This window comes from Pipistrellus hanaki (genome assembly GCF_964339955.1).
Source record: "Pipistrellus hanaki genome assembly, chromosome: 3".
Lineage (NCBI taxonomy): Eukaryota > Metazoa > Chordata > Mammalia > Chiroptera > Vespertilionidae > Pipistrellus > Pipistrellus hanaki.
This window is the reverse complement of record NC_140505.1, coordinates 25,535,440-25,561,737: the sequence shown is the minus strand read 5'-3', so window position 1 is coordinate 25,561,737 and position 26,298 is coordinate 25,535,440. Positions and strand designations below refer to the sequence as shown.

Below are 26,298 nucleotides of genomic sequence, written 5' to 3'. Positions count from 1 at the left end.
ATTGGGTTTCTCTTCCTGGAAGATAACTCTCAGTTAATTTCTGCACACCGGCTCACCCCTGCTTGACCCTGGAGTGATAGGAGAACCCTTCACCCACTCTATCTGCCTTTCTGCCTCTTTTGATTGAAAAGCATCAGTAGCAGCAAAAGTTAGTTCAGTTATTCAGAAACCTGATGTGAAAAACACTTCGGTGCAATATGCTTGGTAGACAATGGCCCACAGGTTCTTTCACCAACATAGAGGGAGGCCTTCACTCTTTCCTAAGAAATGGAAAGAGGTGTGTTCTATCGAAAACTATCCTCTCCTGTTCCACAGCTCAGGACACCAGGGTGCCCCGGGAGGGGAGGCAGGGTGCCTGGGGGAGACCAGGTGGTCTCAGGAAACCTACACGTCTAAGTGTCCTCTGAGTGTCTGCGAGCAAGCATCCCTGAATACCGGGATCCCGAGGCAAACGTTCGATGAAAAGATGTCACCGTCCACAAGATAGAGCCCCAGCTAAGCCGCCAAAGCGCCATGTTAAACATCAGTCACCAACTGCTGTTTTATTCACACCAGATGCCACTTGGAAAAGATAGCGTCCAAGGTTATTTTTAACAAGAGCAGGTTATCTCCTTTTTCAAGATTCTCAGAGACAGAGATAGAGAGAGAAACACGGGCCACAGGGAGCAGCTCTGTTTCCTTCAGCAAATCCGGGGGAGCTGGCCACAGGCCCTCTCTGCAGCGTGGGCCTCACCCACGCACGGGTGGCAGCTGCAGGCCCGGAGGAGAGGGATGCGGGTGCCGGCGTGAGAACGTGGTTGCCTGGTTGCCTCACTTAGTTGTCCCAAAAGGTTGGCTTTACGATCTAGTGTGATTAAAAACGTGGGCTGGCAGGTTAAATGCAGTGCTTTTTGGCTGCAGCCCGAAGGCACCCATACTGACTGTGCTGATGGGGAAATGCAAACGCAGCAGGCGCCGGTGAGGGACGGCATGGCTGGGGCAGGGGAGCAGTGGGCAGTAGCTGAAAGCGTGTGTAAGGGCTCGATGCAGACGGTGGTGGAAGGTTCTGCAGGTGGAGGAGGCCCTTCTGAGCAGAGCCGTTGTAGTTAGAGTGAGTGAGTGAGCCAATAGCATTAGCTGTGCAGCAGAATAAAATACACCAGTTGTCCAAGAGACTATTTGCGACCGCTGTACGTGGAGGTTTGAGGGTAGCAGGTGCAGTGTGACCTCCAGCAGGCACTGGGTTTGGGCCAGGATAGGAACATACTCTTGTAGGACAAATAGTGTATTTTATAAGCATGGTCCATTGGGCATGGGCCCTCAGCGCGCGGCGAGTGGAGGGAGCTGCGGGTGGGCTCCCCGGGGCCCGGGGCTGGGAGGGCCCCCCGCGGGGAGATGGCTTTACTTCTCCTCCGTGGACAGGCGGTGGAGCGCCTCGCCCAGGCGCAGCAGCTCCGCCCTGTGCTCCAGCTCCTGGTGCAGGCCTGCGGGCACGGCGCCCAGGCCGTGGAGCAGTCCGAACAGGCAGCCCGCGATGGTCCCCGTGGCCCCACTCTCACCTGGAACGGAAACACAGGTCCTCAGGGATCCCGGGGACAGAGTGGGAAGGGGCACACCACGGTGAACTTGATGCTAACCAGGGCCTCTTGGCAAGGGCCTGTCTCAGAGATGCTATTGGGCTGATGGCTCTATAGCAGGCAGCACCAGGGGTTTCTCAGTCTCCTCTCCCCCCCTTGTGCCGAACCCTGGGCCCTGGGTGGCTTTTGCTACTCCCAATTAAGGGGGTAGGTGTTCCCCCTATGTCCCTCCCCAAACACCCTGACAACACACAATGTGTGCAAATGCCTTTGTTGTCATGGGTGCTGGGCGCCCAGGAAGTCCTCCCCTCCAGGCTCTGCAGGTGGCTCCCTCATGAGCTGTCTGCACCTCACGAAGACTCCTGTGTGCCTTCCCCCCTGCTCTCAGCTAGGGGTGCTGGGTTGTGTGGGTCACTGTGCCCCTTGGAAAGTCCCCTTCTCCCACGTTGATGGCCACCCTGCTGCCCTTGGCTCCCATCACTCTCTCTTGGGCTCCTCCTCCCCCAGTGGGAGCCTCCAGGCTCTCAAAGAAGCCCCCTGTTGGCCTCCGGGAAGTACAAACTTCTCAATCATCTCAGTACCAGGAGCAGCCCTCTGCCTGACAACAGCCACTCTGATAGTGATAGAATCCATGCCCACCGGGGGGTAATGTATACAGGTACCCTCTTTACACCCACAGGAGAAAATGGCACCGGAGAGTGAGGCAAGGCTCCCAGTGCTGCAGCAACCATCACTGCTGCAGGGGGGAACTCCTGGCACCGTACACCCAGCTGCCTCCCAGACCTATAGGTTGGGTTTGATCCTCTGACCTCACAGAGAGACCGGCCTGGAACTGCCTTCCAGCCCAGGACTGCCTGATTCTAAAGTGCAACCTCTCTGTGACTGCAGAGCCTGCAGAGGTGAGGGACAAGATGATGGTGATTGCAGAGGTCAGCATGCTGCCCGGCCAGCACCAGTGGAATCTGTGTGCTCTTCGACCAGCAGCCACGAGGGACAGGACCCTGCACCCCAGTGACCCAAACCCTACGTCTCTCTAAGCTCAGACCCACGAGGCCGCCCAAGGCTGCGCAGCAACCCGCCTGCCGTCTGTGATGTCTGTGCACGAGTATGCCGGAGCCAGCGCCCTGCCCAGAGAAGAACCCGCAGTCTGGAGCTCCCTCACGCCTGAAACCTCAGACATCCTGACAGAATGCACAGGGAGAGGGGTGGGGTGCTGCCTCCTGGAAGTCCAAGGCCACCGAAGAAGGAAATCTCACCTCCGTGAAACATGGCCCGGTGGCAGAGCTCCGTCCAATTGTTCCCGGCTCCTAAGAGAGCGTCGTAGGCAATCATGGGGGCATCGTGGCCCCGCCGGCCGCCTCGGCCTTCTGAGCTCCATTTCTTGTAGGTCTGAGGAGAGAGCCGGGGGTCAGAGGCATGAGCCCAAAGCAGAACCGTGTCAGAACCTGAGCTCCCCGGGTCCGTCCAGTGGGCTGTTCGTGTACCCACTGAGCACTGAGGGAGTACCACCGTGTGCCAGGCGCTGCCCGGGGCTGGGGAGGGGCAGCGAGCAGGGAAGGCTCACTCCTCATGGCTCCTACACGGCAGCCATTCTGACATGGACATTCACAGATAAACAAGCACAACAGCGTGTCAGGCAGCCCCAAGGCCCACGAGGAGAAATAGAGCCGGGCAAAGGGGCGGAGGTGCTGTGACAGGCGTTACGACACCACATCCAGGAAGCCGCTTGTGGTGACATTGAGTCTGAGGAAAGCAAAGGGACAATGGGATCTTCCATGACCCCTCCCACAGGCAGCTGTTCCCTCAGACTGTACGTACTGCTTGGGACTAAGATGGCAATAACATAAAGTGACCAGACATCCCGCTTTTGGCGGGACAGTCCCGATTTTTAACAATTTGTCTCATGTCCCGAGATGTTTTAAAAATCGGGACTTAAAAAACGCCGCAGGATGTGGGACTAATTGTTAAAAATCGGGACTGTCCCGCCAAAAGCGGGACGTCTGGTCACTTTACAATAACAGCCCAGGTGCAGGTGGACCCCGTGGGCAGTGGGACCCTGGAAGCTCCCGGTCCCCATCTCTGGGACACAGCAAGGCTTACCTTGTCCCTCTCCTCTGCGTCGTAACGGTCAGGGAAGGCGGCTTTCCTGCCACTGTCTTCACTGAGCTTTCTCTCCTCCAAGTAAAACTGCCATTTAGCTTCAAAGTAAAACCAGTGCTCCTGGTACTCTAAACTCAGAGAACAGAGTGTCAGGGTGCCATGGCCATCAGCAGGTGTGTGGGGACCAGGGGGCAGGGGTGAATGGGGCCCGGGGCAGAGGGGCTGGCTCAGGACGTTGTGGGCAGTGAGCCGGAGGGAACAGAAGACACAGGGCAATGCCCTTTATCCCAGGTGGGGACAAGGGGACGGGAGGAGACCTGGCATCTGGCCTTCGCGATGGCTCTAGACATTCAACATGCTTCTATTTGTAACTATTCTGAAACAAAAGCAAGGGAGATGGTGATGGGGAACAAAGGCCATTCAAAGAATTGCTTAACTCTCTTCTGAAACTAGACAGCGACGGCAGTATTTCTAAGTGGTTCTTTGAAAATTCTGAACCTGGGTATTTTTATTAATTCAACACTGCCTGCAAGGTAGGGAGAGAGAATGTTTTACTATCCTAATGACCGCCAGCTTGACATCTAAACCCCAGAGGGGGTGAAGCAAGTTTTCTGAGGTCATCTGGTGAAGAGGACGTTGATCAGAAATGAGCTGGAGCAGCAGCTACGCTTGCTGGTAGCAGAGAGGAGATGGCTCTCTGAGTCTCAGAGCTCCTAGGAAGTCATGAAGGCTTCGCTGTTCCCCCACAAAGTGTGCTGGAACAACACACTTGACCTTGTCCTCCTTGAGAGCAGGCAGAACCACAGCTCTATGGTACACCCAGGATGCCAACTGAGTGGAGTAGTGAAGTGGTCAGTGAGGCCCGAGGGAATCAACCGACTCAAGAGGAAACACAGATTCTGCCGTGTCTGCTTATGGTTGGGAAGCTGGGGAATAGAGGGCTGACCAGAAAGGGGCTAGGTGGTCAGGGGCTGCAGAGGAAAGTAGTGTTCCTCTGCCCTTCTAACCATGGGGACAGCAGGAGGTGCCTGGGGTGGGTCATGGAATGACATTCCAGATGACATTCTGTTTTACAAAACTAAAGGTGAGGCCCATTTAAGGTCTATTTCAGTGAAATAAGATTAAAAGTGAAAGACAGAAGCAACAGGACGAGGACCAGAATCCACAAATCCCATTAGCCCTACAGAGACTATTTGTATTTCTAACAGAGAGCTCATGCTGGTGTGGGTGCAAGCTCAGACAGAGCCTCCTTCCCAAGCAAATGGCCAGTCACCTTTGGAAGTAGATCTTCAAACACAAAAGCATGGAACTTACTTGCTAGCTGTCCTTGCTGCCAATGGATGTTGTCCTAGACTTAGCTGAATATTTTCTGGGGCTGCTCTATAGCAGTGTTTTTCAACCTTTTTTGGGCAAAGGCACACTTGTTTCATGAAAAAAATCACGAGGCACACCACCATTAGAAAATGTTAAAAAATTTAACTCTGTGCCTATATTGACTATATATAAAGTAATTCTCTTGAATAGGAATCAAATAAACACAAAGAAAGTATTTTATAATTACTTTATTATGAAATATTAAGTAAACAAAATAGTGAAAAATTATAAAATTCTTGTCTTGTCTGCACCTACAGCACACCAGGCAACATCTCGCGGCACACTAGTGTGCCGCGGAACAGCGGTTGAAAAACGCTGCTCTATAGAACATTATTTTTCTAGATGATTTGAGGTATTTTGTTAAAAAGGGATTAAGAAGAATGGAGGGGAAAAAAGTATAAAGGAGTCCTTACAAAATAGTCATGAGGATGTAAAGGACAACATAGGGAATATGGTCAATAATAATATCATAATTATGTATGGGGCCAGGTGGGTAGTAGACTTATGGGGGGAAGCTAACCACTATGCTGGTATACCGGAAACAAAAATAAACTAATACTGACTGTTAACTGTGATTGACAGATAAAAAAATAAAATCGAAAAAGGGTTCTGCCATAGAGGTTCATAAAACTCCAAGTTAAACAAATTTAAAATTAAACAGAAAGAATAAAGTCTCAAAATTATCTGACCAATGACTCTTCTCGTTTCTGTTCATGGAACATCTTTGACTATTTGCTCTTCAGAAAACACTGGGGAAGACCATTTGATACTAGAGTCTGGGGAAATCTAGATGAATATAATGTGAATAATGCAATGACTGTAGTTTAATACACTCATGCTATTTACCTCTTTCAGATGGTTTAAGGTGAACCTTCTTGAGGGGGCGGGGGCGGGGGAGGGATGACTAACCCAGTGACCACAGACCAATCTCCCCAGGGCGGGAGAGAAGCCAGGGATAACAATGACTTAGACCAGATGAAAATAAACAATGTGGGGTTGCCTACTGTGTTCTATAATTAAGCTTATAGAGGGTGACTGCCTAGGGATGCTTTGACTGCTGTGAACATGGAGGCTTCCTATTTCTCACTGGAACAGGGACCTTGTGGAGAAGTGTTTCCTGGCATTGGGTCCAGGCAGGAATAAGTGCAAAAGTTGTTGTAAAGCTCCCTCCTCGGCCTTCTAGAATATAGTACCTGGGGCTTGGAGGGTGGCAGTAAAGTGATGTGTTGGTTTTGTGTTTCAGGACATCAGCCTCAGGCTTTTCTGAAAAAATCAACCACCCTGCTCCTACATTCACACCTTTCATCTCTCTCCCCTCCAGGACACATTGGACACTTTATTCTAGAAGTTCTCCCCCACAATTTTAGACTGTCAAAGGCCACAGGAAGCTGTCTGTGTTCCTCATGCAGCCCGTGCCCTCTGTGGGTCCGCCGCCTGGTCCTGTGCCCGCTCTCCCTCGGATCCCATGGGCCCATGGGGAACGGGAAGAGAGCTGAGAGGAGCTCAGAGGCCAAAACGCCAGCAGCACCGTGATCCCCGAGGACCTTCGCTGGGCTGGCTGCATTTGGCTGGGTTGACCGTCCTCATGGCCAAAAAAGAGTGAAGCATGTAATGAGTCAACCGGGACAGATGGAGCTTCCTGGGACTGAATGTCATAAGCGGGCACAGACCTCTGTCTGGCTTTCATCTGAGAGACTTTAAGTCCCCTGGGTTAGGCACAGCTGTCCATTAGGTCCTTGGATTAGTGTCAACTAGCATCTCTCATTCCCCTCTGAGACATGGGCTACTTAAGGATAGTTTGGAAAAGTAAATCTAACTACAGTAAGTTCTCACTTAACATCTTCAATGGGTTCTGTGACTTTAAGAGAAATGATGTATTAAGGAAACCAATTTTACTGTAGGCTAATTGGTATCAACAAGACTCAAGTTCCTCATCAGTGATTTAACAAAATGTCATTGAAACACAGACTTCAAGGATCTGCGGTATGCACCCCATTCTTCCTGGTACCTATGCGAATCCCTGTGGGCTTCTTGGTGGGACCCACCTGCTCACGTGGACCCTACGGGGATGCTCTTGGTTTCATGTGGGGCAAATGGACCTTGACCTCTTTGGGAGCCAGGTCTGTGCAAATTTGCACTGAGTGTGAGTTGAGACCAAACTCTGCCTCCTTTCCTATCAGCGGCAGGAAAGGAGGCCAGGCTCACCTGCCAGGTGCCGGATGGTCTTCTTACAGTATTCTTCAGCCAGTGGGACCGTCTTCATCATGTCTCTCCCCCACTGCTCCAGCGGCTTGCCTTGTATGGCGTAAGATGCAAACAGGGCTGTGCACAGGGCCCCTAGGAAGCCTGCAGGGCGGAGGGGAGAGGACAACAATGGCACCGGAGCCACGCCCCTGCTCTGGGATGCGGGGTGTGTGCTAACAGAGGTAGGACCACGGGCAGTGGCTTCATGCATTTGGACCTTTATGACCTTTTGTGTACTCTCAGCACATAAAGGCACAGTACCCATCCTTCAAGGGCTTGTGGGGCAGATGATTCTAATCACAAATGAGTGCTTGCCAACTTGTAGTGATGGCCACACCAAGACTGTGCCCATCAGAGGAAGGGCACAGCCATCTTTTTGTTTTTCTTATTGATTTCAGAGAGGAAGGGAGAGAGACACACACACACACACACACACACACACACACACAGATAGAAACATCAATGATGAGAGAGAATCACCAATTGGCTGCCTCCTGCACGCCCCCCACTGAGGATCGAGCCCACAACCCAGGCATGTGCCCTTGACTGGAATCGAACCTGGGACCCTTCAGTCTGCAGGTCGGCGCTCTGTCCACTGAGCCAAACCAGCCAGGGCAGGGCACTGCCATCTTGCTGAGACACTCTTGGTGGCTCTTTGGCGACTCCTCGAGGCATCAGTTAGGGATCGTTTCAAGGGCAGGGGATAAGCATCTCATCCTCAAACCCAGGGTTCAATTACTGTCCTGCCATCTCTCCCCCTCTTCTCATGGAGTGTTTCAGCTTGCATCTGGGATAATGCACACTGTAATAGAAATTCTGACACTTGCTGTCAAAGGTGGTTCAAAAATTGAAAAGGAGCCCCAGCTGGTTAGGCTACATGTTAGAGCAGTGGTCGGCAAACTCATTAGTCAACAGAGCCAAATATCAATAGTACAATGATTGAAATTTCTTTTGAGAACCAAATTTTTAAACTTAAACTATAATATATATAATATGTAGGTACATTGTTATTAACTTAATTAGGGTCCTCCGAAGATGGCCTTTGCTAAAATCTCAAGGGGCCAAAGAGCCGCAGTTGGCCAACTACTGTGTTAGAGCATTGGCTCAAGAACTGTAAAGTTCCGGGTTCGATTTGAGTCGAGGGTATGTATCTTGGTTGCAGCCTCCATCCCCACCCTGGTCAGGGCCTGGGGCGAGTGCAGGAGGCAACCAATCGATGTTTCTCACATCGATGATCCTCTCTCTGTGTCTCTCCCACTCTCTTCCACTCTCTCTAAAAATAAATAAATAAATAGTCAATGAAAAAAATATCCTCTGGTGTGGATTAACACAAAAAATTTGTAAAGGAGAGTAGACTTAATTGAAAAGGAGAATGCACATCTTAGTGTTAATTGAGTACAACTAACCCTTTAAAACATTTTCAGTCATCATTCTAGAAATACATAAATGAATTCGCTATTAAACATGGAAAACAACATTTCTTTAATAAGATTGGGTAATATATTAGCCAATGTTTTAGGTGTTTAAATTCTCAACCCAGATTCTTTTTTTGGATACAATTTTAAATTTAATTTTACTTGAATTTCACAAAAGAAAAAGAAAGTTGATGAAATTATTGAACTAATATAAATATTTCCTCTAGACAAGAGATATTTCCCCTAAAATGTTCCTTCAAGATTAAAAAAAAAAAAAAAAAGAAAGAAACTGTGAGAACATTGGAGGTTGAAGTCTTTATGATTTTTCCCGAGGACATATTTCCCTTTTTGTGTGTATAGACTGACTTCTTGCTGTGAAAGATGAGTCCATTGGCCCAGCCACACTGGCATGAACACGCAATTCTGAAAACATTGAGCCCTTCTGTACCAGTTAGTAAATATCAGCCACTGACTCTGCCCAGGGCTCTCCCCTCTCCTGGCTGCCCCACCCACCGCCAGGACCAACCCCAACCCCCATCTCTGGGACCAGAGCTACAGGGAAAAGGGGACTCTGGTCCCCACTCCCAGGTGCCTCCAATACCCACCACTTCGGCCCAAGCAGCTTAGTTTCCATCTGTTTTACATAACGGCTGTCAGGTAAGGCTCTCTTTGCTGAAAGTATTCAGTGGGAAAACTCCTGCTCAAGGTCAGCCCTCAGGCCCTTGAAGGTTGCACAGTCCGGGGATTTCTGAGAGTGGAGGCAGGCCTTTCTCCCAAACACACTAGCTCCTTAGGAAGTCAGTGCACGTCTGCATCCTGATGTAATTACTGTGCTTCTAAATGGGCAACAGACACAGGCCTGTGGGTGTAGAGACTGCCCCTGAGCCGGCCCCAAATCGGATGAGGCAGAAGGTGCTGGAGCCCAGGCTTGAGCGGAGGCGGCAGGAAGGGAGTGGGCTTTGCTCCGTGCCCAGCCCCGTGCCAGGCGCTCACGGTCCCGATCCCCTCCAATCCTGTGAGAGGTGTTTCTTTGCTCCCTTCCCTCCCTCCCTCCTTCCCTCCCTCCCTTCCTTCCGGATTTACTGAGCACCTGTCTGTGCCAGGAGCTGGGGTACAAAGGCAAAGCTAGCATCCCCAAGACCTCACCACCCCGTGAGAGCATCATCCAGAAAGCGGCTGGGACTGGGGTGGGTGCAGGATGCAGGGGGAGCCCCAGGCGACTCAGGGAGGGTTCTCCGGTGGAGTGAAAGCCGAGCTGGGATTGAAGGATGAGGGAGGGCATCCCAGTGGAGGGAACTGGGGAACTGCATGTGCGAAGGCAGGGAGGCAGGAAACAGCCTGCCTGGCCTGGGAACTGTGGGAGGGTGAGGGAGCCCAGGTCCAGGAAATCTGCTGGGTGAGATTGGGGGCCCAGAACCCACACCTGGACCCTCTGCCTCCTTGGCCTCCTTTGCTCCCGGCTGCCTGGCCAGGAAAAGGCCCTCATCTGCCTGCACAAAAGGGGGCTGTGAAGCTGGAGGGAGTGAAGAAGGAGGGGCCAGCTGCTGGGTATTTTGGGTTGCTTCTCAGAAATCCATTCCTCCTCCTCCTCCTCCTCCTCCTCCTCTTTCTCCTCTTTTGACACCATGGCAATCAAATGGCAGCTGGGGGAGCCACCTGTGAGCAGGCATGAGTTGGGGAGGCATGGACTGGGGTAGTGGCCTCAGTTTTGGCATCTAGAATATGTGCAGGACAACCCAGCTGGTGGCTTCTGTCAACCCAGGTGCTCCAAGAAGCAGAGGCCCAGGCTGGGCTCATTAGGGGGAAGGCCGGGGAGGTAAGGACAGGGCTGGGGAGGACCCTGCCTCATCCTGCAGCTGGGGGCTCAGCAGGGCAGCGAGGAGTCCCTGAGCCACATAGCCTGCACTTCCCACCAAGCAGCCTGCCTGCTGTGCCCACTGCATTGTCACTGCCGAGGAGCTCTTAGGGAAGGGAGGCAGGGCCGAGCACAGACACAGGGATGAACCTCTCTGTGAGGCCTACAGAGAAAGGTCTAAGGGGTTTCCCTTGTCAGAGCACAGGGCTCTGCTGTCCCCAGAACTGGTCAAAGCCCCACAAGGAGGGGTCTACTTTCTGGGGCTGCTGCTCCCATGACTACAGACTGGCCTAAACCAAGAGGAACACGTGCTCTCCCCGTTCTGGGGCCAGAATCTGAAACCAGGGTGTCTGGGGCTGGGCTGCCTCGGAGGGAGGATCCAGGAGAGGGTCCTTCCTGCCTCTTCAGCTTCTGGAGGCTCCTGGCGGCATCCCTTCGTCGTCACGTGGCCCCTCCTCCATCCTCACGTGATTTCTCCCACGCACGTCCCCACCACCTTGTTCACGTGCCCATTCTTGCGTGATCACGTGGCCCCAACCCCTTGTTCATGCGCCCACTTCTGGCTGATCACGTGGCCCTGCCCCCTTGTCCACGTGACCACTTCTGGTCGATCATGTGACCCCACCCACTTGTCCACTTGCCTATGCTTGTGAATTCATGTGACCCCATTCCCTAGAGACCTGTGATGGTCTCTGTTTCAGGGGTGCCAACCTCCCTGGTTGGCTGTCTGCCCTGCTCTCACACCTGTCAACAGTCCCTTTGCCAAAGTCCTTCCCGAAAATCGTTTGAGTGTGCCACCTCTTTCCTCCTGGGACTGTGACAGTTGGGATTGAGAAGGAGACAGGAGAGCAGTGGCTCGTCCAGAGTCCATGCATGAGGTCCAGAGGGGCCTGTGCAGTCCCTGGAAGGCTGGGGGAGGGAAGGGTGCTGAGGTGGGGTGCTGACTAGGGAGTGGAACACACAAGCGGGGTACATACACAATCACCCCACACTCCTTTGAGAAGCAGCTGTAGCCCATTGTACAGGTGAGGAGGCTACTGCAGCACAGAGAAGGCGAACCCATTGTACAGGCGAGAAGGCTATTGCAGCACAGAGAAGGCGAGCAACTTCCTTGAGGGCACACAGCAGTGAAAGGGCAGAGCTAAAAATGGAACCCTGGGCTGCCCACAGCCTGTGTCTCCTTTACCTGTGACCTCTTGGTTAACGGCCCCTCATTTGCTCTGATGGGCTTCACCTTTCCCCCACCTTCCTCCATCCCCAGCGGACAGGGGTCTGTCATTGCACCAGTGCCTCTGGGCGGCTGCTCTCTTTGTCCCGCGGTCCCTCCCATCTCCTGGAATGCCCTGAGCACGGAGTCTGTGCTGACATCCTACCCCTGGATGGCCTGCCTGCGCAGTGCGGCCACCAGAGGGGAGTCCGGAGGTAACCTTGGTGGAGTCCCGCTACATTGGGGTGAAGGCCTTGTGTGGCAAACACCGCCCTCCCCCTCCCCATCTGTGGCGTAGATGACAAAGTATCTTTATTTTTCTTGTGCCTGGCTTCCACCACCTGCCTCCCCTGGCAGATTTTGTTTTATCTCGAAAAGAAATTGTTTCAGGCGCTGCAAACCGGCTGACTCCCTGCATTCGCTCTGTGAGACGTGGCTCTGCCCCCCAGTGCTGCCTGGTCCAAGTCCCCGATATCACCCGACCTCTGTGGCAGCCTCTCATTCCCTAGTTCTCAAACCCAGGGTTCAATCACAGCATTTCTCACCAGGGCACAGCACCCTCAGCGCTCCTCTGCAGCTCCAGGGGCCTGCTGAGCCCAGGCCCCCGCCGGTCACTAGTCTCCCAGGTCCTGCCTGCAGCCCTAGGGTCCTCAAACCAGTTTGGGAGGGGCTGGTGGGTTGACCCCTTAAACAGAGGGGTGCAGACACCAGGTGGGCACCCCACCCCTCCTGCCCTCACCTCCACCCCATCTTCTGGAATGCCCTGAGCACCGAGTCTGTGCTGACATCCTACCCCTGGGGGGCTAGGCCTGCGCGGTGCGGCCACCAGAGGGGACCTGTCTGCAGAGTGGCTTCCCCGGGCAGCTGGCCCCCCACCTGGCCCAAAGCCATCCTCCAGCCTCCCACTTTCCCCTTCTGAAGGGGAACCGGGTGTCAACCCAGATTCTTGTACTCATTGTTTCCACATGCTCAACATTTTCACGTGTGAAGGTTTTTTAACGTTTAACTTACTTAACTTAGTTACCAGATGCCCAGCGTTAACTCCTTTTCAGTCATCCCAGATGCTGCCAACTGTCTGAATGATAGGCCTTTCTGTGTAAACTTTAAAGATCTAAGAAACTTATCTGAAGACGTTACGGCTTAGCCTGTCACTGCCTTTGGTGAACTCATTGGCATGTTTTGCCACATCCACTTAGCAAGGGGTCACATCGCCCACTGCAGTCACACCCATGAAAGAGTACTTTCCAGAAAGACACGGGATAGCCCTTCAAGGTGACCTTGCAAAAGGACTACAGTCACCGGAGAGCAGCTGGCAGCCTCAGGACTTCTGTGGGGTGGGACTGGGGCATACCACCTGCACTGCCATGATTAAGGGCTAGCCACAGGTACAAGAGTTTCAAGCCATTCTCCTTCTTCTTCTTCTTCTTCTTCTTCTTCTTCTTCTTCTTCTTCTTCTTCTTCCTCTTCCTCTTCCTCTTCCTCTTCCTCTTCCTCCTCTTCCTCTTCCTCTTCTTCTTTCTTCTTCACCAGGAGCTGATTGCTTTCTTTCTTTCTTTTTTATTTTTATAAAATATATTTTATTGACTTTTTACAGAGAGGAAGGGAGAGGGATAGAAAGCTAGAAACATCGATAGAGAGAAACATCGACCAGCTGCCTCCTGCACACCCCCCACCAGGGATGTGCCCGCAACCAATGTACATGCCCTTGGCCGGAATCGAACTCGGGACCCTTCAGTCCGCAGGCCGATGCTCTATCCACTGAGCCAAACCAGTTTCGGCAAGTTGATTGCTTTCTAATCACATCACACAGTCAGGCTCCGGGGCTGCCCCACCTGCCCTCCCTCTGTGTGATGGACAGGTGGGGGGGATCCCAGCACACAGCTGGCCCCACTGTGCACACCGTGCCGTGAGCGTGTGTGGAGGATGAAGTGAGTAGAATAATAAAATCTCCTAGCCCCACAATCATTCCTGTTGCAGGTGAGGAAACAGAGGCACAGGTCATTAAGTGACTTGGTCCAGCTGGCAAAGCCAGTGGACCTTGAACCCGGAGGGCAGGTCGTGGCAGCGAAGGACGCCTGCTGACTGGGCTGGCTTCTGTCCTGACAGCAGAACATAAACGCTAGCTCTCAGGACTTCAACCCAGATCTCAGGTGTCAGCTCTTTTACGTTGAAAACAGAATTTAAGCAGAACTGAAGATGTAAAAACCCAAGTCTGCCAACAAATAGCAAACCAAATAGTGGATGGGACCACCTAAGGTTCCAGCCTCGTCTGCTGCTGGACTGAGAAGGACACAGCAGGCACCTGCCCCGACGCCAGTGTTACCTGTGGGGTGGTTGTGCGTCATCCTGCCGCACTCGATGCTGACTTCAATCAGGGTCTCCAGCCGCTCGGGCTTCCAGTACCGCATGCCGATGCACATCGCTTTGGTGGCAGCTCCAAACCCCGAGCCTGCATGGACCACAAAATACCTCATTGTAGACGTTTGCTCCAATAATTCCACTTCAGGCAATCTGGTTTTCATAAATAATCTCAAAAAATGCATAAAAATTGATGTAATGACATGTTTATCATAGTGTCATTTGGATGAGTGAAAAATAGACACATCATCCAAATGCCTGACAAAGAAGAGATTGAATAAATTGCAAAGCATCCATGTGTTGGAATGTTATTTAGGCATTAAAAACAGAATTTTTCATGGCATGCGGAAAAGTGCTCACACTATACTTCTGGGGACAATGCAGAAGACAGAATTGTGTACACAGTGTGCTTTCAATTGCATATATTTCCTCTTTTCAAAAACAACTTCATGAGTTATAACGGACACATAACCAACTGCATATATTTGGAGTATGCAAGTTGATGGTTTTTGACATATCATATTCCCATGAAACCAGCTCCTTAAAAAAATGAACTTATCCATTACCCCAAAAAGTTTTCCCTGTCCCTCCTGCCATGCCCATCAACCACTGATCTGGCACTACCAATTAGTTTGCATTTTCTAGAAATTTATATAAACAGGATCATACAAAACATATTCTTTTTTTCCTGACTTTTTTTACTCAGCATAACTACTTTGAGATACACCACTGATGTGTAACAATAGCTGACCTCCTTTTGTTACTGAATAGAACTCCACTGTATGGATGTACCACAACTGATTTATCCATTTATCTACTGATGAACATTTGGGTTGTTTCCGGTTTGAGGCTATTACAGATAAGATGTTATGAACATTCATAACCAGATCTTCATGTGGACATATGCTTTACCTCTGAGTGAAGTATGTTGCTCACATGGTAGATGAATGTGTAACTTTTTAGAAACTGACAAACAGGTTTCCAAAGTGGATGTCCCATTCTACATCCCATCAGCAGCTCCTCCATGTCTTTGACCACATTTGCTATGGTCAACCTTTAACTTCAGCCATTCTCTTAGGTATGCAGTAGTTTCTCATTATGGTTTTAATTTGCATTTTTGTAATGACTAAGGATGTTGACTGTGTTTTCACCCACTTATTTGCCATCCATATCTCTTCTTTGGTGAAGTGTTCATGTAAATAGTTCTCCCATGTTTGCATTGTATTGCTTGCTTTCTTGTTATTTTTAAGACTTCTTTATACACTCTGGATTGAAATATTTTGTCAGATATATGCTTTGCAAATATTTCTTCCCAATATGTGGCTTGCCTTCTCATTCTTTAAAAAAATTTTTTTATTGATTTCAGAGAGGAAAGGAGAAAGGGAGAGAGGGAAAGAGGGGGAGAGAGAGAGAGAGAGAGAGAGAGAGAGAGAGAGAGAGAGAGAGAGAGAGAGAGAGAGAGAAAGAAGTATCAACAATGAGAGAGAATCATTGATCTGCTGCCTCCTACATGCCCCCTGCTGGGGACCGAGTCTGCAATCCAGGCATGTGCCCTGATAGGAATCAAACCATGATCTCCTGGTTCATAGTCAAAGCTCAACCATTGAGCCACATCAGTTGGGCAGCTTATAATTCTTTTGTGTGTGTGTGTGTGTGTGTGTGTGTGTGTGTGTGTGTGAGCTCGTGCATATTAGGCTTTTATTATACAGGATTTGCTGTTCCAAGGAGATATAGTACTTACAATGATTATTTAAAATGGATCCACCTAAAACAGATGGTGTTGTAAATTTGTAATTATTGATAAAAACACTTGTTAACCTTAATTTTATTTTATCCATGTTTTCAGGTGGACAGAACATAGAGTTAGGCACATTTATTAAAGTTATATGCAGCTGGGTATTTGCTGGTTCTCCATTTTCAGGTTTAGTTTAGAACTGATTTTCTTTTCATTCTATCTCAGAAACAGGTGTGATATAGAAGCCTTTCATTCTTTTGACAGACTCTTCTGGGGAGCAGAAGAATGAATTTTGGAAGTATTTGTTTTCTTCAATTTCCTGGAAGAGTTGTGTACAGTTGGTATTATTCCTTTTTAGCTGCTTGGTAGAACTCCTCAGTGAGGAGCATTCTTTGTAATGTCTTTCACAGATATAATGCAATTTAGGTGGTTATTTATTCTTGAGTGCCCTTTGGTAGTTTGTGTCTTTAAAGGGATTTGTCCCTTTCATCTAGTTTGTTAAATTTACCAGCATAAAAATCTTCATAATATTTCCTTTTCCCCTTTTAGTGAATGGTGAAAGCTTTATACGATCTGAAGAGAAACCCTCTTTTCCCCTTTTAATTTCTGTAGAAACTGTAGTGATGTCACTTCTTTCATTGTTGATATTGGTCACTTGTATCTTTTTTTTTTTGCCTGATCATCTGCCTAGAGGATTATCAATTTTTTATCTAAAAAAATCAGCTTATGTGGAGTTTCTCTGTTGTTTTTCTCTGTTTTCCAGGTCAAAGATTTTCACCCTGATTTTCATTGTCTCCTTTCTTCTGTTTTCTTTGAGTTTAATTTGCTCTTTTTTTAGTTCCTTAAGGTGAAAATGGAAGTCACTGATTTAAAACCTTAACATTAAAATCTCTGCCTATAATTGTGGCTTTCTCTACTTCTCCCTGCAGTTCTATTAATTTTTGCTTTGTATACTTTGAAGGTTTGTTATTAGATACATGTTAGTTATGTCTTCCTGATGAATGGATGCATTTGTTATAATGAAATCCACTCCCACACACAATATTCTTTGCTACAAAACTTACTTTATGCATTATTAATAGAATCAATCCAGCTTTCCTTTCATTAATGTTACATGGTATATCTTTTCCCATCTAACCTATGTGTGTCTTTATGTTTAAAGTGCATTTTTTTTAATAAGCATAATATAGTTGGGACTTACTTCTTTATCCCCTCTGAATCTCTGCTTTTATTTGGGGTCTTGAGAACACTTATATTTGATGTGATTAGTGGTATGATTAGCTTTAAGTCTATCATCTTATTATTTATTTTCAACTTGTTCCATCTATTATTTGTATGCCTTTCTCTATTTTTCTGCATTTTTTTTGTATTGAATATTATTGAAGATTCCCCTACCAACCCCAGTTAAAGATTACCACTGTGTGGAGGATGGTAAAGATAGTGCCACCACTACAAGGAGAAGCCTACAGACCTACTCCTACTTTGCCGTCAATGGGTTCAGAGTCACCAAGGAGGACTCAACACACAGCCTGGTCTGGAACAGAAAGGAGAAGACACACAGCAAGACCCGAATTGTAGCACGCTGTGTCTCCCAGGCTGGGGGTCCCTCCTGAAGCCAGGGCAGGGCAGTGGACCGCATGCACCCTCACACTGCAGGTGAAACCTCACTCTCTCCCCACAGGGCAGATGTACTGGTGGGGCTGGTTGAGTGCCATATGATGCTCACGCCTAAGCAATACAGGCCATTCCCTGTGAACCCAAACAAGAGAGTTCTCTTAATAAGGAAAAGAATTTTTAGTCGAGTGACAGCTCTACAGCTGGTCTCCTGGTCAGGTGTACTGACTGGGCAAGTTGAGGGATGGCAGGGGCCTTGCGATTTCTGCTTCCCCACCAAATACTGTTAAAATGGTTCCATTTCACCTCTTTTGTTGGCTTATTAGTTAAAACTATTTTGTTCTTTTGGTGGTTGCTTTGGGCTCATAGTCTAGATCAGCAGTTTCCAACCAGTGATCCATGGACCACTAGTGGTCCGTGAGGTCCGAAAGATTGGTGACCGCTGGTCTAGATTTTTAACCTAGAACAGTCTGCCTTCACATGATTTGGTACCACTTCACATCTCCTATAAGAACCTTAGGCTTGCCGAGACCGGTTTGGCTCAATGGATAGAGCGTCAGCTTGGGGACTGAAGGGTCCCGGGTTCAATTCCGGTCAAGGGCATGTGCCTTGGTTGCGGGCATATCCCCAGTAGGGAGTGTGCAAGAGGCAGCTGATCAATGACTCTCTCTCATCGATGTTTCTAACTCTCTATCTCTCTCCCTTCCTCTCTGTACAAAATCAATAAAATATATTAAAAAAAAAAAAAAAAAAAAAAGAACCTTAGGCTGCACACCTTCATCTCTTTCCTCCCTGTCTTTGTGCTGTTGGGCCATGCATTTGCTAATACATAATTTATAAACCTTGAGTACATTGTTATTACTTGTTAAAGTCCATTCTCTTTTAAATTCATTGAAATAACAAGTTAAGTAATTGTTCGTATTTACCCATGTGGTGAGTGTTTCCATCAGTCCCATGCCTTTGTGTGGATCCCTATTTCCATACTGTTTTTTTTCCTCTTTTGCTTGAGTGACTTCATTAGCATTCTGGCAGTGTGACTGCTGGTGATGATTTCTTCAGATTTATTCACCTGGAAAAGGCCAGTAGGGCTTGGTTCTGAAAGATAGTTTTTCTGGGTATAGGATTCTAGGTTGAAGTTGTTTCTTTTCACACCTTAATGATGTTGCTTGGCTAGCTCCTCTCTTACGTTGCTGCTGTTGTCCTCACCTCGACTATACACTAGTATATAGGATGTGCGTTTTTCTCTTGAGCATCAGTTTTGAGCAGTTTGACCACTATATGCCTGGTTGTAGTTTTCTTTGTGTCTTTTTGTATTTGCTTGGAATTTATTGACTTTCTTGGATCTGTGAGTTTACAGTTTCATTAAATTTGGAAATATTTGGTCCCTGTTTTTCCAAATCTTTTTCATTTGTTCTCCTTCACTCTGCAAAGGTTTCCAGTTTCAGGTGTGTTTGGTTGCTTAAGTTGTGCCGTGGCTCACTAAGTGTCCTTTTCTTATTTTCAGATTCTTTTTTCTCTGCCTGACCCATTTTGGATAGTTTCCTCAAACTCACTAATAATTTCCTCTGAAATGTCTAAACTGTTCATCTCGACCAATGTGTTTTTAAATTCAGACATTGCAGTGTTTTTCTCTAGAAGTGTAATTTAGGTCTTTTATTATACCTCCCAGTGTCTACCTAACCTTTTATATCCTTGTCGGATAAGTCCAACGCTGTGAGGTTTCATGAAGTTTAATGTATTGATTTTTCTCTTTTTAATTGGCTTTATTTGATTGGATGCCATCCTTTAATGTAAAGGATTGCATCCCACCTTCAGTATAAACCCAGGTCTCATCTTCAATATAAACCCAGAGGGGCAGGTCCAGAACCCCAGGAGCTGAGACCCTCGAGGCAGACTGTGGCTACCTAAATACATCACCCATAAACACGTGGCATCTTCATGAAGTCAGACATTTCTGCAGGTGGTGTATGCTTCCCTTGATGTTTTAGCAAAAAAAATTTTTTTTACAAACTTAACGAGAAACCAGTGGCAAATATTTCTTAAAATAAACCACGGATGGATAACAAAACTGCCGGGGAAGCTGGCGTCCTCTAAATAGACGCCCATGCTGCAAGCTGGCTCCCCAGGCGGCATGCTGCCCTGCAAATCCTGGCAAATCCCTCTCCACCCTCACAAGGCGGCCGGGCGGCCGGGCAGCCGGCTAGTGGGAAGACAGATGGCAGTGCCCGGGGCGGTTTTCCAGCGTGCAGCTTTAGAGGCAGAAGCAAGCCTTCCCTCACCCTTCTCGTTGAAAGGCGTGTGCCAGGCCAGGAGGTAGTTATCCGGCTTCAGCGCCGAGCAGCCGTCAAGGGTAGCGGGGTCTGCTCGATGTTCTGGAAGCTTCTCAAGCACCTCCACGTAGTGCTTCACCATCTCCCGGTACAGGTCGTCCAGGCACCAGTAGTCTGGGGGAGGAAGGGGAAGGGGGGAGTCAGAGTGAGTGGGAGACACATCTGCCGGGTAATCCCCCACACAGCAGTGACAACAGAAGGGCAGCGAGTCGGTGGAAGAGGAGGGAGATTTTAGTGACCCATCTCACATTGCCCGGGCTACCCAGAGAAATTGGACATGCAGACAAATAAATCGCTTTAGAGTTCACCAGAATTCAGACATCCTAGTTTATGGTTGTGCTTATTATTCCAGTTACACACAGGACCCTAGAAAAAACCAAGATGCCCATATGCTAACAACTCACACGAGGAAAAGCTAGACCGACATCTGCCTGTTCCTGGGGTTTGTAGGACCCACGTTGAACGCACTGGGAGCGAGTCTCTCCCATCTTCAGTTCCCTTCTTCTCACACCCATGAAGCAGCCAGTGCTCCCCAGGCACTGTCCCAAACTGCACCCCGCTGCGTGAAGGCGTTCTGGGAACAAGTGTGGCCTCAGACCCTAGCAGATCACAGGGCAGGAGGACAGAGGGGCCAGCACACACAGACCGCCTGCTGTCTGTTCCACAGGTCACCTTCGATGTCCCCATACGGTCCTCCAGGACCCTGTTAGACTCCTACTTCACACCAAGCATGTCAAACTCGCGGTCTACAGGCCCCATGCGGCCCAGCCAATATAACAGTATGTAGGAAACATTTAAGTAGAAAATTTGTGATTAATTTTGTATTAATTTTTACAGTTTTCTGTGATACATAATTATTAGTAACAAACAACATGTGATAATGACTGATTACTATAATCGTGTTGCATTCGTTTCCCTTATGTGTCTTATGCACAGGCGCACCATTTCTATCCACTAATACCGTGTTTCCCCGAAAAATAAGACATCCTCCGAAAATAAGACCTAGCTCATGGAAAGATAAGACATCCCCTGAAAATATGACCTAGCGCAACTTTGGGAGAAAAAATTAATATAAGACACTGTCTTATTTTCGGGGAAACAGGGGTACTATCAGCAAACATTTCAGCAGCCGATTGCCACCTCATTAGTCTTGGACTGACTTGTTTGGTGTGCACAACAGGAAATATTTTGCTTCTGGAGAACAAGAAAAATAGGCTTATTTGTGTTACGCTTATTAATTTGTGCAGTTTATTCAGTGTCTGGTAAGTTAATGTTCAAGAAAAAAACATTAATTTTTATTAAAATGTTCTATTATTTTATGTTAATGATAACTCACTTATTTCAGCTGTTTGTATTCAGCATTTCTCTATTGAAATAAACCTACGTTTCTGTGAAAATTGAAGCTTTAGTTTCTTTGCAGCCCACTTAAACTTAAATCTTGTTTATTTGGCCTTTGAGTTTGATATGCGTGGGTCACACTGTTCTTCCAGATAAGGTGTTGGGAGGTGATGTGACTTGCCCAAGGCCAGGGCTGGTAAATAGGTTTCGATTGCAAAGCCTGAGCATTTCAGTCACTACATTAACCCACAGAGCAGTGGGTTGGTCACGTGGGAGAGCAGGCCCTGGGGGTCGGTGGAGGGGTTGCAATGCCAGGTGTGGCAGGCAGGTATAGGGTGCCCCTGCCCGTGTGTTTTTACAGCCTCCACAAATTCGCCTGTGCTATAACATGTGGGCTGATATCAGGAGCCAGCTACTGCCCCTCCTGTCTGTGGGGGTGGATTTCCCATCTCTGGTGGCTGGTGGGGGAGGGGGTGAGAGACCAAACAAGGACATGAAAACCCATGGCCATTTCCCGGGGTCCAACCAGATCCTCATCAGGCCACCTCAGAGCCAGGGCCCAGCCCAGAGGGCGAGCAATATCAGAAGTGCTCTTGGCAAAACAAAATCCTCCCTGGTCCAGGACGAAGCCTCAGGCCTGGCAGTGGCCATGGCAGATGGTACCCCGTATCCTAGAGTTGTGACCCGTTGGAGATGGGACCTGGGAAAAGAGTGGCTCTGAGTCCTTTTTTGCCATTCTCCAATCTCTTAACAGCAAAGGGAGGCCCAGGAGGCCCAGCCCACAGCTCTGATACTTGGCATTGCCTCAGTCTTGAGTAGGGAACAGAGGGGATGCGGCCAGACCTTGGCTGGGGAGAAATGAGTTCTGCTGGTCACAACGCCACTAGAATAAAATTAACCCCTGGCTGGAGGTGCGAGCCACTGGGATCGGTCCAGGCCCTGGAGCCAGCACTATCAGTTACAGACAGCCGTTCGTAATTAACTCAATCCTGGATTAACTCAGGTCCAGCGTTAATAAGCCTGGCCCTTCCAGAGTTCTCCCAAATAATTCCTTTTTATTCTGGAATCGCATAGCTTTTTAAGGAAAAATAGTCCCTAAAAACAAAATGGCAAGTAAAAGCCGTGTGCTGGTTTCAGGCTGGAACTTAAAGTAAAAACAGACACCCCGCCCCCCCGCCCCCCCCCAAAAGCTGCAGAGCCTCAGACGCCATCGCCTTAATTTCTCTACTTTGTGAAAACACGGATCCTCAACTCATTTCTTCTCTCTCTTACCCACCCAGTCTCCTAAAAGACAAACCAGCTTATAGCATCATCCGTAACTGATCTCACCATAAAGACAAGTCACAATACCAAATACCAGGTTCCTTGGAAAGAAAAATGACAACTTTTCAACATGTTGTACTTGGGGAGACATTGGTGGAGGAAGAGAAATCCGGAGCTGAGTCTGGACAGGCCTCATCTGCTCTTCCTTGGGGCAGGCCCCATATTTCTCTGGTGGTCATAGACCCACAGGTGGCACTTACTTGCTGCTGTCCCCAGTGGGCAAATGACCCCCCCCCCCCCCCATTCTCCCTGCACCAACAGTGACAGGGCTACTTGGCTTGGCCATGACTGCTGGAGCTGCTGACCCTTAGACACACAAGACATTGTAAAAATACCGACAGTAATTAATTGCCATGAGTCACCTTCCCATATAACCTAAGCTGTCACATAACCTATGACGAAGGTATTACATCCAGAAGTAAGCTCAGAGAGGGGAAGCGGGTTTCTGACCAGTGAGTGATAGAGAACCAGGAGTGTCATGCTCCAGAGCTGCTCAAGGGGAGCCTCCATCCTTGGGTGAGGCCACAAGGGAGCAGCTCATTGCTCATCAGCTGTGTATCCTGGGTTGCCTACCTCCCTCGTGGAGGATTAGCTACGTCCTATATCTGGTCAGTATCTGCTTTAAATTCAACACTGCCCCTTTTAGAGACACACCCAAAAGTAGGACATCGCACAGGCTGCACCTGACCTTTCTCATCCCGTTCACGCTCCAGCACAGCAGTGGCTCACCAGACCACACGGCTACAAGGCTTATGGGCTTAAGGCACTTGCTGGCGAAACGTAAGTCTGCCAAGATGTAGTTCCACTTTGTGAAAGTCTGCCTGCCTTTCGAAAACATGCTGGAAAACCACTGTTCACTGGGATCCTTGAAATATTTGCATGTCCAGTAGCCTCAGGTGGTCAGGACAGAGCTTTACCGAGAAGCTAGGCTTTGGAGCCAGGTTGCTTGGGTTCCAATCCCTGACCTGACGCTCACTGGGCTGTGTAGCATTGTGTCAGCTACTTAACCTGTCTATGTATTGGTTCCCTCATCTGTAAAACTGTGAAAATAGCCCGGCCAGTGTGCTCAGTGGTGAGCGTCGACCTATGAACCAGGAGGTCATGCTTCAATTCCCGGTCAGGGCATATACCCGGTGTGGGACGTGCAGGAAGCAGCCAATTGATGATTCTCTCTCATCATTGATGTTTCTCTCTCCTTCTCCTTCGATGAGAGAGAATCATTCATCAGCCACCTCTCACACCCCCCCACTGGGGATGTGCCCGCAACCAAGGTACATGCCCTTGACCCGAATCGAACCAGGGACCCTTCAGTCCACAGGCCGACGCTCTATCCACTGAGCCAAACTGGTTTCAGCTAAAAATATGTTTTTTAAATGAGCTGTTTGAAAACTAAATGTAAATGAAATTTCAACATGGATTTCAACTGGGGGAAAAAATGCTTGTTTGGGTTTTTGAAGGAGAACAATTCCAGGCAGCAGACTTCTCGCCTTTTCTCTCAGGACCCTCAAGCCAGAGGGTGCTGCCATGTATAGCAACTCCCCACTTCCCATGTAGTGTGAACTCACCTTCCTCCTTAAAAGCAATGTCCCAAACATTCACAACCCTCTTAATTGCATACATTTCACATGCAGGGTAAGTCAGGTCCTATTTCTGCCAACAGGACTTGACCCCATCTAACCTCAGAGAGCAGGTTACGGTCAGAGGTGCCCCGACCTGTGCCAGGTACCGTCCCAGGGGTACCCCACAGGACAGAGACACACTGTGGATTCTGCCATTCACAAAAACTTACTGAAGGGCTCGTGGAGATGAGGGCAAACACGGCAGGACATATGGACTGTGTGCACACAGCATCCGTCAGACACAAATGAAGGAAGCAAAGTTTAAGCGTAAGGACCAGCTGCGTGCGCCTGAAACAAGCCAGGCTTTTGTTTGGAAAGCCGTGCTCTCCAACAGGTGCCCGGGGGTGGGCATTGTTGCGCTGGGTTGCTGGAATGTTACTGAGTACTGTTACACACCAAGCCCCTGGGATCTTCCGGAAAACAGAAGGCAGGCACCATTTGGATGCCACAGCTGCGTAGACTCAGAAAGACACTTCCCCGTTTTCAACACGCGGTGACACTTTATCTTATCAGCAGTGCTTTCGCTCGGCCCCTAGCTATTTAGGAACCGGTCACAGAGTAGATGGCATTCTTGTCCAATGACCACAACACTAAATCAAGCGTGCTCACAGCAGACCCAGGGAATGGTGAGGTGAGCTCATAACTGAGATTTCATTGACTCAACAGTCGCTCTCAGGTTTTAATTTTTGCGGCGACATACTAACAACACAGGGTTTTAAAGAGCAAATCACATGTAGAAAAATTGTGCTACGCATTTATACACCTGAAACTTATCTGAAATTCATATAAAAACTTGTTGATCCTAAAATCAACCTGTTGTTTAAAGAATATTTCACTAAACTTTGTTTCCACATTCCCCCAAATTCAACCAGTTTTATAGCATATCCTTAGGGACATACTTACCGTATATATAAGCAACGAGCCAAGCTAAATCCTATTTTGGTAGCTGGTGTTTTAACCCTAGTTTAGTGGGATTCAGAACTAACCCCCAAACAATATTACCTTCAGTTGTCCAAATTTCAACACTGGCGTATTACCTTATATTCTTTTGAAATAAACTCAGAAGAAAGCTTACTGTCTGCGGGGAAAAGTTGAGCCCTCACCAGGAAAGCCCCAAAGCCAGATGGAATTGAATTGAATTCTGAAGGCAGAGAGCTCCGCTGAGTAACACTTTGCAAATAGAAAGCCATTGTCTGAGACCCCGACTCTGCAGATAAGCAGAGAAAAATCATATTATCATCCAAAAGACTGCATGAGAAACAGGATCGGTGGCACGCCCGGTTTGCAGAGGGACACGGGTGTATATTAAATTGCCACTTTTAGCAGCGGCGTTGGGTGACACCACGGCTGAAAGGCCACTTCGCCTTCAAAGCTCCAGTGCTTATCACAAGAGCTCGGGTCCAGCGGACACACTGAGGGGCAGGGGCAGGGGCCAGGGCCGAGCCTTACCTGTGGTGAGGGCCCTGGCCGTCGCCAGGTGCATGATGGTGTTGTCACTCACAGGCCACTTCTCTGGGGAGAGCACCAGGTGGTCCAGCCCCCCGAGTTTCTGCAGGTCCTCCTGGATCTTTGTGCCGGTGGCACTGTTCTCCTTGCGGGCGTTTCTGTAGCCCAGAGCGTCCCCGACACTCCCCAGCAGCATCGCAGCCTGAAACTTCTCCATTGCGAGTGGCTCCTCTGCCCGCCCACCAGCTGCTGAGCACGTCCAGCCTCTGTTGCTTCGCGGCGGGGGCAGCCCTCAGTCCACCCCACTGACCTCCCTTCTGGCCATTGTGTCACTGTCAGGAGCCTCCTCAAATGGCCAAGCGCTGCTTTCCTGTCTGCAGGTGGCACCAATGAGAAAACCTCTCTGGTCCCCGCAGCTCACAGCGCCTGCTGAAGAGCCACGTGGAAGTGTCAGCTTCCTTCAGCGTCCGGACAGACACTAGCCCTTCAACAGAGGAGCCTGCCGGCTTACCCAGAGCATCTAGGCAGCATCCAGAGCACCTCCAGGCGCTCTCTCACAGGCAGTGACTTTCCAGCAGTGAGTCTTTCATCCTTGAAGAAATGCACTCATTTCTAAATGCTCGAAAGTGTAATTGACACACCAGGAAACTCACTCATGTCCCAGGCACAGCCTGATGAGCTCATTTAAAGGGACACTGCTGTGCATCACACCGCAGTCCAGCTTTAGGACACTTCTGTCACCCCCAAGTCCCAGTTGCCCCCCTCTGTTCCCCCGCATCCCATC

At 49.1% G+C, this 26,298-nt stretch overlaps 1 protein-coding gene across 2 annotated transcripts; it reads right to left on the bottom strand.

Annotated features, from left to right (window-relative positions):
* Positions 1-478: 478 nt before the first annotated feature.
* On the bottom strand, positions 479-25,979 carry ADPRHL1 (ADP-ribosylhydrolase like 1). Of its 2 annotated transcripts, XM_084879875.1 has the most exons (8): positions 25,518-25,979; positions 19,738-19,902; positions 14,075-14,200; positions 7,236-7,376; positions 3,657-3,784; positions 2,813-2,945; positions 1,385-1,538; positions 479-844 (listed from the first exon to the last, which is right to left on the bottom strand). In XM_084879875.1, exons 1-8 carry the CDS (start codon positions 25,729-25,731, stop codon positions 838-840), a joined length of 1,068 nt encoding a protein of 355 aa, XP_084736001.1. In that variant the 5' UTR covers positions 25,732-25,979; the 3' UTR covers positions 479-837. The 2 variants fall into 2 exon arrangements, with proteins under 2 accessions (XP_084736001.1, XP_084736002.1); XM_084879876.1 differs by having other exon boundaries at positions 479-1,538.
* Positions 25,980-26,298: the final 319 nt, after the last annotated feature.

Bases quoted from the DNA above. Each gene is read 5' to 3' on its own strand.
- ADPRHL1 (XM_084879875.1), bottom strand. From the start codon at position 25,731: ATGGAGAAGTTTCAGGCTGCGATGCTGCTGGGGAGTGTCGGGGACGCT. The intron at 14,201-19,737 runs GTGAGGGAAGGC...TGGTCCATGCAG, and splicing joins CACGCCTTTCAACGAGAAGG to GCTCGGGGTTTGGAGCTGCC. The intron at 2,946-3,656 runs GTAAGCCTTGCT...CTCTCTCCTCAG, and splicing joins ACGCAGAGGAGAGGGACAAG to ACCTACAAGAAATGGAGCTC.